The following is a 13,051-nucleotide window of genomic DNA, read 5'->3' as shown; positions in this document are numbered from 1 at the left end:
CAGTTTGCACATGTGACCAAGGACCTGCAAAGTTGATAACCCAAGAGAAACATGAACCTGTATCATAGGTTCACCTGTATCACAGTGGGGAAAAAAGGAGAGTTGAACAATGAGAGGAAAGCAGAACGTGATACAGGGCTGCTGCTTTCCATGGCAATCCTATGACCAATGCCATATCAAGATTTGCTCTAGTGCAATCCTATGCATGCCAGCTCAGACATAAGTCTGGGCACACTATCATGTCGCAGTGGGCAATAGTGTCCTCAAACACTGCCTAGTGTGAACTGCGCATTCTCTGCAATGTTCAAAGGTTCTGTTGTAGGTCACATCCTACATTTAAAGCTCACATATACCACTTCAACAGTCATATATTCTCCACAAAGAATCATGGGAAATATAGTTAGTTAAGGATGCCGGGGATTCGTCAGCACCCTTGACGAATTACAGTTCCCAGGCTTCTGTGGGGGCAGCCATCATTGCTGAAGTGGCCTAAGAGTGCTTTAAAGGTTTGGTGTCAGTCTAACCACAGAGAATATAAAGAGGAAAGTATTCCCCAAAAGTAAAGTCTGAAATAATAGCTATCAGTCATTAGCTTCCAATACTGTCAAATTCAAAATGCCATTGCATGTCAAATACAGTCAGATATCAAGGGTAAGATATGAAATTTTTCACTCAGTGACCATTGGCTCCATAGCAAATATTCAGAGGCTGCCTAGCGAGTTTACTTATAAAAGAGAATTTTGAGTTTTGAGAGCATTAGTAAGACTCACAAACCACTTCTACAAACCAGCCACTAGATGGCAGAGAAGAACCTACACTTCCCAAGCTTAGAGGCAAGGTTCTAAAATGGGATTTGCCAAAGGAATTGTGCCTTTTCTCCACCCCTTAGGCTGGAGCTAGCCAGTCCATTCAGCCCTTTTGTTTCAGGGATGTCATCGCCCACTACTGGAAGAGTGGCGCAGCTCACCCACTGACAACTAATCCATGATCCCGCTAGTAGATCATGTGACCATAAAGTGGGGATCTCTAGGTTTGAGAACAGCTGTGGACATCTACGTCAATGTATAAAATAGGATGCTTCTCTTTTATGGAAAACCCCGTGAGAATGTGTGATGTTTAATTTGGGTCCAAGAACAGCTGAACTGTAGAGAAATAACTGAATAACATTTAAATCGCATACCTAAATGAAAGCAAAACAGCCACATTCCCAGACAAGGTCTTCTCACTAGGGATGGGGGTGGGAATTCAGTTTGATTCACCTTTTGAGGCGAGCCTTCCTAATCTGCACTTCCCAAAACAATTTGTGACCCAAAACACAGCTCTGCAGGCTCATTTTATGTTCTTAAACAAGAGGGCGGAATAGGGAGGGTAAGAGAAGTGCAACTTCTTCTGGAAATCTCTGGATGAGTGGGGAGCAGAGGTGTGATGGGTTTACTTTTTCATACAGTAGCAATTCTATTCTTCTCTTGAGCAGAAGTTTCTATTCCTCATATTCATTCTGTTTTCTCCTGTCTTTATTCCTCCACCCAAATGAACTTCTGCAGGGAGGTAAGTGTTGCTCCTGGGTTCTTTTTTTTTAATTTTTCGGTGCAACTCTGCAACTGATTGCAAAATGTATTTGTTTTAAAGTGGCTTTCCTTTATTTACATATTCTCCTTTCTCCCTCAGAGGAAATCCAAAATCACAGCCTCACGCAAACTCCTTTTGAAGGTGAGTCGGGATGCGACCCCAGATCCTCTTAGAGGTCACAAACCAGCTACAGTGCTTTTGTTAAAGTGAGCTGCGCACAAGAGAAGCTATCCTAAGCAAATGTTGGGGATTGTGTAGGAATTCCACCTTGTGCATTGTAGGGGAAGCCTGTGAGACGTTTGCATTGACCTATGATAGAACTCACATCTCAGAAAGTATGGTAGCACTGATTTTTTTTTAATGATGTTTTGAAGGATCCCTCTCCTTGTCTTGTTCTTTTATTTAGAACTTGTCTTAATTTAAAAAAAAATCTCAAAGTGATGTAAAAGCTAGAAATTAAATACAAGACAAAAGAATCTCAAAGCAATGTACAAAACAGAAAACAAATACAATACAATAATAATCAAGTAACAACCTATTAAAATAAAAATTATACCATTAATTAATAACACTCTAATAATAATAATAATAATCATAATCATAATCATAATCATAATCATCATAATAATAACTTATTTATACCCTGTCTATCTGGCTGGGTTTCCCCAGCCACACTGGGTGGCTCCCAACATAATAATAGGGCCATTCCGTGAAAAATGAGCCTGATAAGAATGCTAGATGAGCACTGGACTTTGGTGAGGAAGATTCCAAACATGCAGTCTAACCATTTTTTTAAAAGCTAAAGACAAAAGAAGTTTATTTTATGGACCTTCTTTTCAAAAGTCCACCCACGTAGTCTTCACAGAAGTGTTCAAATTAAAAGTTTTCTGATGATTGTCCCACCCGTGACAGCATTTTTTCCTTAATTTTGTATCATTAAATTTCTTAAACTTAATTCCTGATTGCATAGTTGTAACCAATAAACATTGATTTAAACAGATATGCTGAGTTTATCATTGAGTCACCTCCCAACTCACAGAGTTTTTCCATAAATCAAACCTATCTCAAGCTCCATGTCCTTTTTTTGTCCCACCCGTGACAACACTTTTAACATTTAATAAAATTGTCAAAAATATCCATAAAATAATAAAACATTAGTAAAATGTTCAGTATCTTATTAAGAACATAGTTTAAATTTTGGCTGTTAATTTTTATGTATATTTAAATTGTTACACATGTGTGAATACCAAAAAACATGGTCAAAGTGTCCCACCCGTGACAATGGAATGGCCTAATAATAATAATAATAATAATAATAATAATAATAATAATAATAAATTAATAATAATAATAATAATAAAGCGATAAAACATCAAACATTAAAAAACTTCCCTAAAGAGGGCTGCCTTCAGATGTCTTATGAAAGTCAGATAGTTGTTTATTTCCTTGACATCTGATGGGAGGGCATTCCACAGGGCAGGCGCCACCACCAAGAAGGCCCTCTGCCTGGTTCCCTGTAAACAAACACACAGTCATCCTTATCCCTTAGTACAAAATTGCAGCCAGTCCACTTTGTATGACAAGGCAGCTGGACAGGCCTCCTGGAATCCTAATAAGATGAATCTCCTACTCCACCTCCCACACACATGGGGTGGGGGAGCTGTGTGCCAATAAGACTCTCCCTCTGAACAGCAGTGAGGAACTTTATCTCACCAGTATTCCGACCTCACAGGCTCTCATCCTGAGCTATAAACATTCAATGCCCTACTGACCATCGCACCAACTACTGCAGCCTCCATGCTTCCCAAAACAAACAGGCAGCCAACAGAGCAGGGGAGCGGGGCGTTGGTGGGGAAAGACAAACAAAACCTCAATGCCTACAAATTTCAAACGCTTCGACTTCTTTGTCTCAGAGTTTGATGCTGGCTAAAGCTAAAGAACAGTGGGAACAAGAGCAAGTGGACAAACAAGGAGAAAAGGAGAGGTATTTGGCAGAGAGGGTCACACCTCTGCGGACCAGTGGACTTTCGTTTGCCCAACTCCAGGTACTGTCTTGGTAGAGGAAGTTGTGTGGAAGTAAAGATGGCTTCTGAAGACTTGTTGATGTTGTTGAGCCTTATGGAGCTCTGGTGAGCCATACTAGGAGTTAGGTCCCCAGCTTGTGCTGTTTTGTTTTTTTTGCCTTTGGACTCAGCTACATTAGTAAAAATAAAACGTTATAAATGCATTATAACACTGTGACACCAGATGGTGTTGTAGAGTTGAAATTGAAACTCTATGAAATTTTCCATTGTGAGCTTTGAAATGTCCCCCCCCCCCCGAGCATTTATAGAGCGTTTTTTAAATAACTATGTAGATGCAGCCAGAGGTAGATAAAAAGTCTCTTCCTTCACACTGGAGATGGTCTTATTTAGACTAGAGCTTTGAGGTGCTTAAAGGAACTGTCTCAAGGGGAATATATCAATTTATATGTTTAAACTGAGATGGTTTGTATTGATGGTTGTTGTACTATTAATGTCAGCTGATGTTTTATTTTCATTTTTGTCTGGTTTCTTTTTCTTTCTTTGTCAAATTTGCTGTTGAGAGACTCCCCCCCATAGAAAAAATTCATCATTATCTTCCAGATAAGAAGGAAAAGGAAATGCCAGCTCACCAGTTTTCCTTTTAACCTCTCTCTCTAGGATCTGTGCAGAGAGCTACATGAGAAGGTAGATGTTGTGGATGAGGAGCGATATGACATTGAAGCAAAATGTACCCACAACATGCGGGAGGTAAGAAAACAAAATGACATCTGCTGCAATCTTCACAATATAACAGTAAATGTGCATTGTTGTATTCTTGGGCTCAGGACCTGGTTCTTAGGGCAGCTAGGACTGAGAGAATGGAGGTGGAGACCTCTGGTTTGAACTGAAAATAGGAAAATTCACCACCTCCTGGAACTTCTATAATCATTCTGGATTTTTTTTTTAATGAAGGCCTTAGGCTGATCATATGTTCTAGTTTTTCACCATGCAGAAGCTCTCCTGACATTCTCAGGTTTGATGTTCCTGGCGCAGGAGCTGCTTAATAAAGTGCACAAAGATAGTGGGAAAAGGAGACTCAGTGTGCTTTTTCTATTTTGTTTGAGCGTGGCAAAAGATTCAGGCATGAAACTGCCCCCAGGAATGCCTCTCCATAGCCGACTGCATGTTTGCTGCCGGCCCTGCCTCCTATTTATGCAACTGGCCCCGCCTCCCAGCAGAGCTGATTGGTTAACTGAGGTTTGGCGGGAACCTCCAAAGACTAGCACCGGGAGGCGGGCCAGCCCAACCAGCTGGTGGGTCCCACATGGCCCAGGGTGCTGCGCGCGGTCCTGCAAAGGACGCCCACAAAGGAAGGTGTGAGCACTCACTGTTAGCACTAGGGGATTCCCAGAGCATCCATTCCTGCAGCAGAGAAAGATAGTCAGATCACACTAACTCCTTCCTGTTTAGAAAAAAAGGCTTGACCAACTTAACCTTAGATCTTGCATGCCCATTGATGAGGCTTCTTTTCCAATTTCCTGTTCTGCAGATTAAAGACCTGAAATTGAAGGTGCTTGACCTTCGGGGGAAATTCAAACGTCCTCCCTTGCGGAGGGTCCGTGTCTCTGCTGACGCTATGCTTAGGGCTCTGCTTGGCTCTAAGCACAAAGTATCCATGGACTTGAGAGCCAACCTCAAGTCTGTCAAAAAGGAGGACACAGAGAAGGTCAGTGGTTGCTTCTTAAAGTGATTATGGAGGAAAGGTTTACCTGTGTGCTGAGCTTCTTTCTGTTTGCTGCATGATAGCATGTTAATGCTATCCTTTGGATATTCCCAACCATCTAAATTCAAAGAAGACCCACATGGAACACATTCACATAGTCCAAATTGGAGGTCACCAGAGCATGGACGACTGAGACCAGGCTATCCCAATCTTGACCCATGGCCAGACACTTCTGTGGTAGATGGTTTATTTGAGCTGCTCATTATCTGTGGCCTGTACATCTACTCATGCTGACCTTTCTACTATGTCTTGTTTTGACTTACGGTCAAGACAGTTCACGATTGATTTAGCTGTTTGAAGAGTTGTGCTAAGCACTTTTGGAATAGTTCATTTGTGGCAGCTGCACGCATATTGAAGGGCTGAAATCATGGATGAAGGCTGCTGAACCCACACCAAGTGATCTCTATCACAATGGTAACATTTGTAAGTAGCCTTCATGTGAGCTGAAAGTCTTCACACTTAGGAGGAAAAATCACTGCTTGGACCAGCATATGGGGATCTGTTTTGAATATTAGCTTTCCCAGTATCAGTAGTTAACAGAAACTATTTCATAATAAGTAGAGGAGCTCACTACACATACAGTGTGTTTTGCAAGCTTGCATACGGAGGAAGCAAATTTTAATGTTCTGGCTCTTTGTCTTTATTACTCATATAGTCATTCAGATCTGAAAAAATGTCAGCATGGGGTAAATTCCTGATAAGGAGCTGGCCCAGACACTGGTATGCCTGCCAAACACTGGGCCAAACTCTGGCACAATGCCATTTAGGCTCAGAAGATGCCTTGAACCTGATACTCAAAGTATCCCATGGTTAACAGAGCATGCTAAGCTCCCTGAACACCAGTGCGGGTCTCTCTTTCCAAACATCTAAGGGTGTGGTAGCCATACAAGGAGTCTGTGTGTGTTGGTTCCCAGCCTGAAGGGAGCCTGACATCAGCTTCACCCAACTTGGTAGCCTTCCGATATTCTGGCCTATAGCTCCCATCTCTCCTGACCATTGGTCATGCTGCCTGGGGCTGATGGGAGTTGTAGTCCAATACATCTGGAGGCTATCAGGCTGGGAAAGGCTGGTTTAGATAATGTTTTCTGCATGCACTGGAACATGTTGGGAAAATGTGGTGGTCAGTGCATGTTTGTGATGAGCCTGGCCTCTTTGTTTTATGTGGATATTATTAGGCTACCTCATAGGGTGCAGCCCTCATAAGGCAGATTACAGATAACCATAAGATATATAATGCACAATGAAACAACAACCAACTTAAAACAATGACAACCTCAACAAAACAATGATTAAAACATCAACTTAAAACTCAATGTTTAGCTGTGATTATATTTGGCCAGCTTGATATTACTGGCTTCCACCTTAAGAGGGCAAAACTCAGGATTAAACTTTCTGAACATCTGCACAAACACATTTTACTCTACATGCAAACATTTAATCTTGGGCATGGCAATGTCTGCTCATGATGGGTTGCCAGTGGGCAAGGAGCAGGCATTGTCCTCATAGAGTTGAGTATGTGTGAATTTCATTCATTCAACAGTTCATTTGCACTGGATTCTGTGATATGTGTACACACACCCAAGCCAAATTGGACAACTTCCTCTTCTAGTTGTTGGAGAAAGGGAAGATGTTATAATCCAGAATGCAAAGTCCCAACTCACGGCCTTTGAAAATTCTGCCTAATCTTTTCCCACCCACTTTCACCTTCACCTTCACAGCCATGAGGACTAGAAACTTTGAAATGAAAGTAGAGTTCTCAAGGTGCCAAAGTCCGTGCACCATACTGCACTTAATTGGTGGTTAAGGTGGGATCACACAAAACACATAGAGCTCTTTTGCTGTGAATTAACCCTTACTATTCTGTTCTCATGGTACTAAGGTAAGGTTCCTGGTTTCTTTACAGGAGCGTCCTGTAGAAGTGGGTGACTGGCGTAAGAATGTGGAGGCAATGTCAGGAATGGAAGGCAGGAAGAAAATGTTTGATGCTGCCAAATCTCCAACAGGACAGTGAGAAGTATGATAGTCTTAATTTACTCCTATATATTTAGTTTCCTGTCCACAACAATTTTGCTATCATTGGTAAAGGGTTCCAGTCCCAGCATCGTCACGAATCCTGCCTAATACCGGTACTTCCTTGAATGCAGAAGCCACTCAATGGGCAATGTTGGGCAATTGAACCATTGTATCATAGAGATACAAGCAGCACCATTTTCCTGGCTTCATTGAGTTCAATTCAATAGTGGAAGTTTAGGCTGTGCCTGCTTTCTTTCTTTCTTTCTTTCTTTCTTTCTTTCTTTCTTTCTTTCTTTCTTTCTTTCTTAGCTCTTTAATAACTACTGCTGTTTATATAAAACAGGTCCAAACTTATTTGGGGGCACACACTAGATAATATATGTCAGGGATAGGGTACCTGTAGCCTGCTAGGTGGGGCTGGATTACAACTCCCATAATACCTGAATAGGTTTGGAAGGATCTGTAAATTTTGTTTCTTTTGGTTCCTCCACATTTCTGCAGAAAATTGCATTAAAAAAAATCCTTAAGAAACCGCTTCTGCATTTTAGTGAGAATTTCTCCCAATAAAAACATTTTGTATGCAGTTTTGATTAAGGTACACATTTTGCAAGCAGTTTCTGCTAATATAGTGTATTTTTGTATGTTATTTTCACTGTTCATTTTCATGCACATTTCCCCCTAACATATACATTTTCGTTTGGTTGGAAAACTGCACTGCAAAAGCCAAATAAGTGTGGATTTTGGAGGATGGCTGTGTTTCCGTTCTCAAAACTGTTTCAGAGAGTGTGAATTGATAAATTTGGCTTTCATTGTGAACTGAATCAAATTTCTTCCCCATCCCTATCCCTGACCATTGGCCATGCTGATGACGGATGATGGGAGTTGGGAGTCCAACAACTGAGGGTGTTCATCACAGATTCCCCATTGCAGATCCACGAGGTGCTTTGCATCTAACAACAATCATAAAAAATAGAGTGGCAGCCTCACAGCTTTGGAAACAGGAGGTATGATACCATGCCACAATGTTTACAAGCCTGAACATGAGAGTGCCCTATTAAGATGCCAATTCAGAAAGTTGACTTGCTGATAGAGTTATTGACATACCAATCAGGGCACTGAATCGTTGTCTCTGAGATAATGATGGGAAACAACTTTTGTATCTCCGAATATATCTGTCCAGACACAATGCTTTTAATTATTTCATATTTTCACAACCGGTATGGCTCCCCTTTATCACACACACAGCCCAACAAGACAATGACAAAAATCCACCTACAGCATACAAATCAATATGGCTAACGTGACCCAAAACACCCACCCACCCCACTCACACATGAAAACAAAGACCACCACAGCCAACCACAGATGAACAACCACACCCTAGGCCAACCACAGCCTCTCTCACCACCAAAGGAACACAAGCGAACAACAGAGAACCCGCACAAGCAACGCTGACATCAAACCCTACATATATTAAGCAAAATAGAAACATCATCACCCGACCTCACCCCCACCCATCTTTCCCCCACCCACCTCTTCCCCCCCTTTCTTCCTAATGTCTCAACAAATGAAACTGATTTGTAAAAACGTTACATGGAAAAGAAAATACAAGAGAGAGACATTGCACATACTTTTATAAATCAAGAAAATCTTTAATAAAAATACATTAAAAATAATTATTTCATATTTTCTGCATGCCATTCGGTGACAGAAACAGTGATCCAAATCTCACTGAACTGCGTTAGAACCAGTCAGAGTCAGATGGCTTTTTAACCAGTTCCACAAAATAGGAATGGTGCTCACTGCTACAGACTCTTTTCCTACATATGTTGTTGGACTCTGACTTCCATCATCCCCAGCTAGTATGGCCAAAGGTCAGTGATGATGAGAGCTGGAGGGCACCCCTGCCTTAGAGACTGTACCGGAGGTTGTTGTATGATTCAGGATCAAGTCCTGAAAATCATCTGTATCACCAGTCCAGCAGTCGCTTCTCTTTATACAATGTAGAGAGCTATCACTGCACCTCATGCTTAGCTCTCATTCCTAGACTAAAGGTAATAATAATAATAATAATAATAATAATAATAATAATAATAATAATAATATTTATTATTTGTGCCCCACCCATCTGGCTGGATTTCCCCAGCCACTCTGGGTGGCTTCCCAAAAAAATAAAAATCAAATACATTAAAATATCACACATTAAAAGCTTCCCTAAACAGGGCTGCGGAATGTGCAAGAGGAAACAGGACTAAGGCTGGAAAATGAAGAAAACCAGTGTGGATTGCAAAAAGAAGCCTGAATACTTAATCTGACCACATTCTCCTCATGTCCCACCATCTTCCAAAGCCTTTATGTTGAATTCTGACTTTTGTGAGAAGGGATATATAGCCAGCCAGCTCATACTTAAGGGGAAAAAAAGAAGCCTGAATACTTAATCTGACCACATTCTCCTCATGTCCCACCATCTTCCAAAGCCTTTATGTTGAATTCTGACTTTTGTGAGAAGGGATATATAGCCAGCCAGCTCATACTTAAGGGGAAAAAAATATTCCATTCTCATTCAGCTAAAACCTGGCTGGTGAGACGACTGTGTGTAAACCCACTTCCATTCCTCCTATCCACTTCCTGCTGCTGCCCCTTCCAGTAGGTTCCTGTTGGTCCAGATTTTTCTTTCCTTTTATTTAAAGCATTCTACCCCACTCTTCATCCAAAAAGCATCCCAGAGGAGCTTACAAGATCAGTAGTAAGACAGTCCTTTCCTACAGGTTTACAAGCTAAAAGACATGGCACAGAAGCTAAAAAAAGGATGGGCAGGCAGGGGTTACAATTAGGACCAGCTGGGATTGAAACAGTTCAGGTAGCCTGATGGAATGGGCACTAAGTAGCCTACTGTTGTTGTTGTTTTAGTTTCTCGCAATTGGAGTCATCACATGATGCTCTTGGTGCAGACAGACATGTAATACAGTGCCAAGTGATTGGATCCAGTGACACATTGCCTGTATAAACGCACTCAGTCATTAAAAGTTTGGCACAAGAAGAGCAGAAATTCTGCTGTCAGAGTTGACAATAACATAGCATAGTTTGCACCTGGGTGGTACAGCAGTGCAGAAAGCAGTGGCCATAGAAAGCGTGGGTGGATCGTTATTCCTTAGTCTTTGGCCCTCGCTCAACTGTCACCTAGTGTTGGCTACTTAGTCCAACCATGATGGGCATTTTATTTTATTTTATTGTTACTTAAAGTTATTTTATTTTGCTTGCAATGTTTGTTATTAAACACTGCTGTGTGTACAAAGGAAAGACTTCAAGGATCGTGATAGTGTCTGTGTGATCACTGTAATTGAGGCCACGTCCAGTTTAATTGAACAATTGCTTTCCATTCTTTTCCAGGGCCTGCATGGAAAGATGAAGATCCTGTCCCACAGTGCCTGCACCTCTTTCTCTCTCTGTGTCTCTCCCCCCCCCCCTCGGCGCTCCCTCATCTCGCCTCATCTTCCTGCATTAGCTGTAGAGTTGCTGCATGTACAGACATTATTAAAAGATCACTATGACTTTGCACTTCACATGCCCTCTCAGCTCAGCCCTTCATGAGCCCATCGAGCTTCCTATGGAAGCACCCAGCATTTTGCTAGCATGAGTCCTGATGATGACTATTGCAATGATCTTGCACTGCAGTCTTCCCTCCAAGGCCATATCACTGGCACTTTGCATTCTCTTAGGGGCAGAGGGAGAGGCATGCCAGTTCTGAGATTATGAATCTATAAAGTGCAAAAGGAAAAAAGGATCCTTTACAAATCATCCTGCACAAATCTTTTGACCATACAGAGGGCTTTATTGATGCTATAACTTACTGGCTAAATGCTGTTAATGTCATTGTGCTAGGGAAGCTTTGGTGCTCTGTCTTTCTCAATCAAAAAGTCCCCCAGCCCTCTCCATGCTGATTCTTCTCATACAAGCAGTATGGGGAGATGCAAACACTGTTTCTCTCTGCACATTAAAAACAACAACACAGCAGCGCTGAGGATGAATACACAGAATGTGTTTCTTTCTAGTTTCCTTGAATGCCATACATGATGGTGGGTGGGTTGAGTTGTTGCTTGCGAGATCATGAGGTTTAACGGAGGTGGGAAGCGCTTGAGCCATTTCACTGTTTCCATATTGCCCATTCCACATCTTCTTGCTTCCCTACGAATAGGACACCAGCTTGCTTTGTTTTGTCTTCTGTCTCTGGGCCCTACAGGCAGGTGTCTAATTGTGGGTGTATCCCACAACATGTTCTAGACGCAATAATAGTGTACTAGTGATGGATTCATTCTGCTTCATGATTTGTACTGTGATGCTTCCCCAATATTGCTGCATTAATTGCTGCTCAGATCACATTTGTGAGAGAATTACGTTGAATGGGGGGGAGCTTTGAAAATGCACTCCTGTCTGAAGAAGCAAAGTCCAGACAGCTTTGCTACTGCAGGATGGTGAGAATTAGGTGTGTATTTTAGAAAACAGCATTCTGACCACTTCACCTTTCATAAGTGTCAGAGTGCTGGTTTTGACCTATAAAGCCTTAAACGGCTCAGGTCCGCAATACCTCAAGGACCATCTCTTCCCATATGAGCCTACCCGGTCCCTGAGATTATCTTCTGCGGCCCTCCTTCATGTGCCTCTTCCTTTAGAGGTCCAGAGGGTGGCAACATGAGAACGGGCCTTCTCTGCATTGGAATTCTCTCCCCAGGAAAGTTCGCCTGGCGCCTTCATTATACACTTTTAGGCGTCAGGCAAAAACATTCCTTTTCAACCAGGCCTTTGGCTGATCTTATTGGCATCCAATACCCTTTTAGAATGTGGCTTTTTGGAGGTGGGGGTTTATTGGGTTACTGCTTTTGGTTTGATTTTATATGTTGTCGTCTTGCTGTGAACCGCCCTGAGACCTCTGAGTATAGGGTGGTGTATAAGTTGAATTAATATTAACAACAACAACAACAACAACAACAACAACAACAACAACAACAACAACAAAGTATTACTACAACACAAGTCACAGTAGCAGAGAGCAGCAGGGGTGGGGCAGCAGTGCTGCATACTGGGGCAGAGAAGGGTAGGAGCGAGGCCATGGCAAGGTCAGTGCCGTGTAAACACACCGGAGGAGTCAGTCCCGTGCCTGCAGCTCACCATCAGCTCCTCCCTCATCCTCCTGACACCAGCGACTGGAGGCCAGGTGCACACAGTTGCTGCATCCTTGCCATCTCCTACTGCCTAGTCATCTCCCTTGCGGGAGGGAAGAGTTTTCCCTGTCCCGATCATTTGATCCATCTCTGGCAGATACATTAGAGTTCTGGCCTTTGGCACCATCTGCCTGATTTGCAATTCTGAAAAGGTTGTTTTCGAATTGCAATGCCATAGACGAAAGCGGTGAACTGTAAGTTCACTCATTACCAGCAGGTGGCAACACCCTCTATATCATATAGGCACAGATTATAGGGTTGCCATATTTTGAAGAGCAAACTCTTCAACAATAACTCTTGACAATCCCAGACAAAAACCAGCAGGCCTTTGGTTGAGGGTTTGTAATGATTTATTGCTGAAGGTCTTGTGACTTTTTGAGCCTTCTGCATCACATTTGCTTGCAGTCCCAGAGGCACCCTGGGGCCATGCACTGTGCCATAGGCTGCTCTGGAGTTTGCACTGA

At 42.3% G+C, this 13,051-nt stretch overlaps 1 protein-coding gene across 1 annotated transcript; it reads left to right on the top strand.

Moving 5' to 3' along the window:
* Positions 1-1,611: 1,611 nt before the first annotated feature.
* Positions 1,612-11,400, top strand: TNNI1 (troponin I1, slow skeletal type; the record flags this gene model as incomplete). Its single annotated transcript, XM_033153977.1, has 6 exons — positions 1,612-1,710; positions 3,483-3,614; positions 4,251-4,340; positions 5,122-5,298; positions 7,259-7,369; positions 10,759-11,400. Coding segments are annotated over 5 exons (606 nt in total), but the record flags the coding sequence as incomplete, so codon positions are not given.
* Positions 11,401-13,051: the final 1,651 nt, after the last annotated feature.

Source organism: Lacerta agilis, chromosome 6, assembly GCF_009819535.1.
Source record: "Lacerta agilis isolate rLacAgi1 chromosome 6, rLacAgi1.pri, whole genome shotgun sequence".
Classification (NCBI taxonomy): domain Eukaryota; kingdom Metazoa; phylum Chordata; class Lepidosauria; order Squamata; family Lacertidae; genus Lacerta; species Lacerta agilis.
Note: the sequence above shows the minus strand (reverse complement) of the source record. Positions and strands in the feature narration are given on the sequence as shown.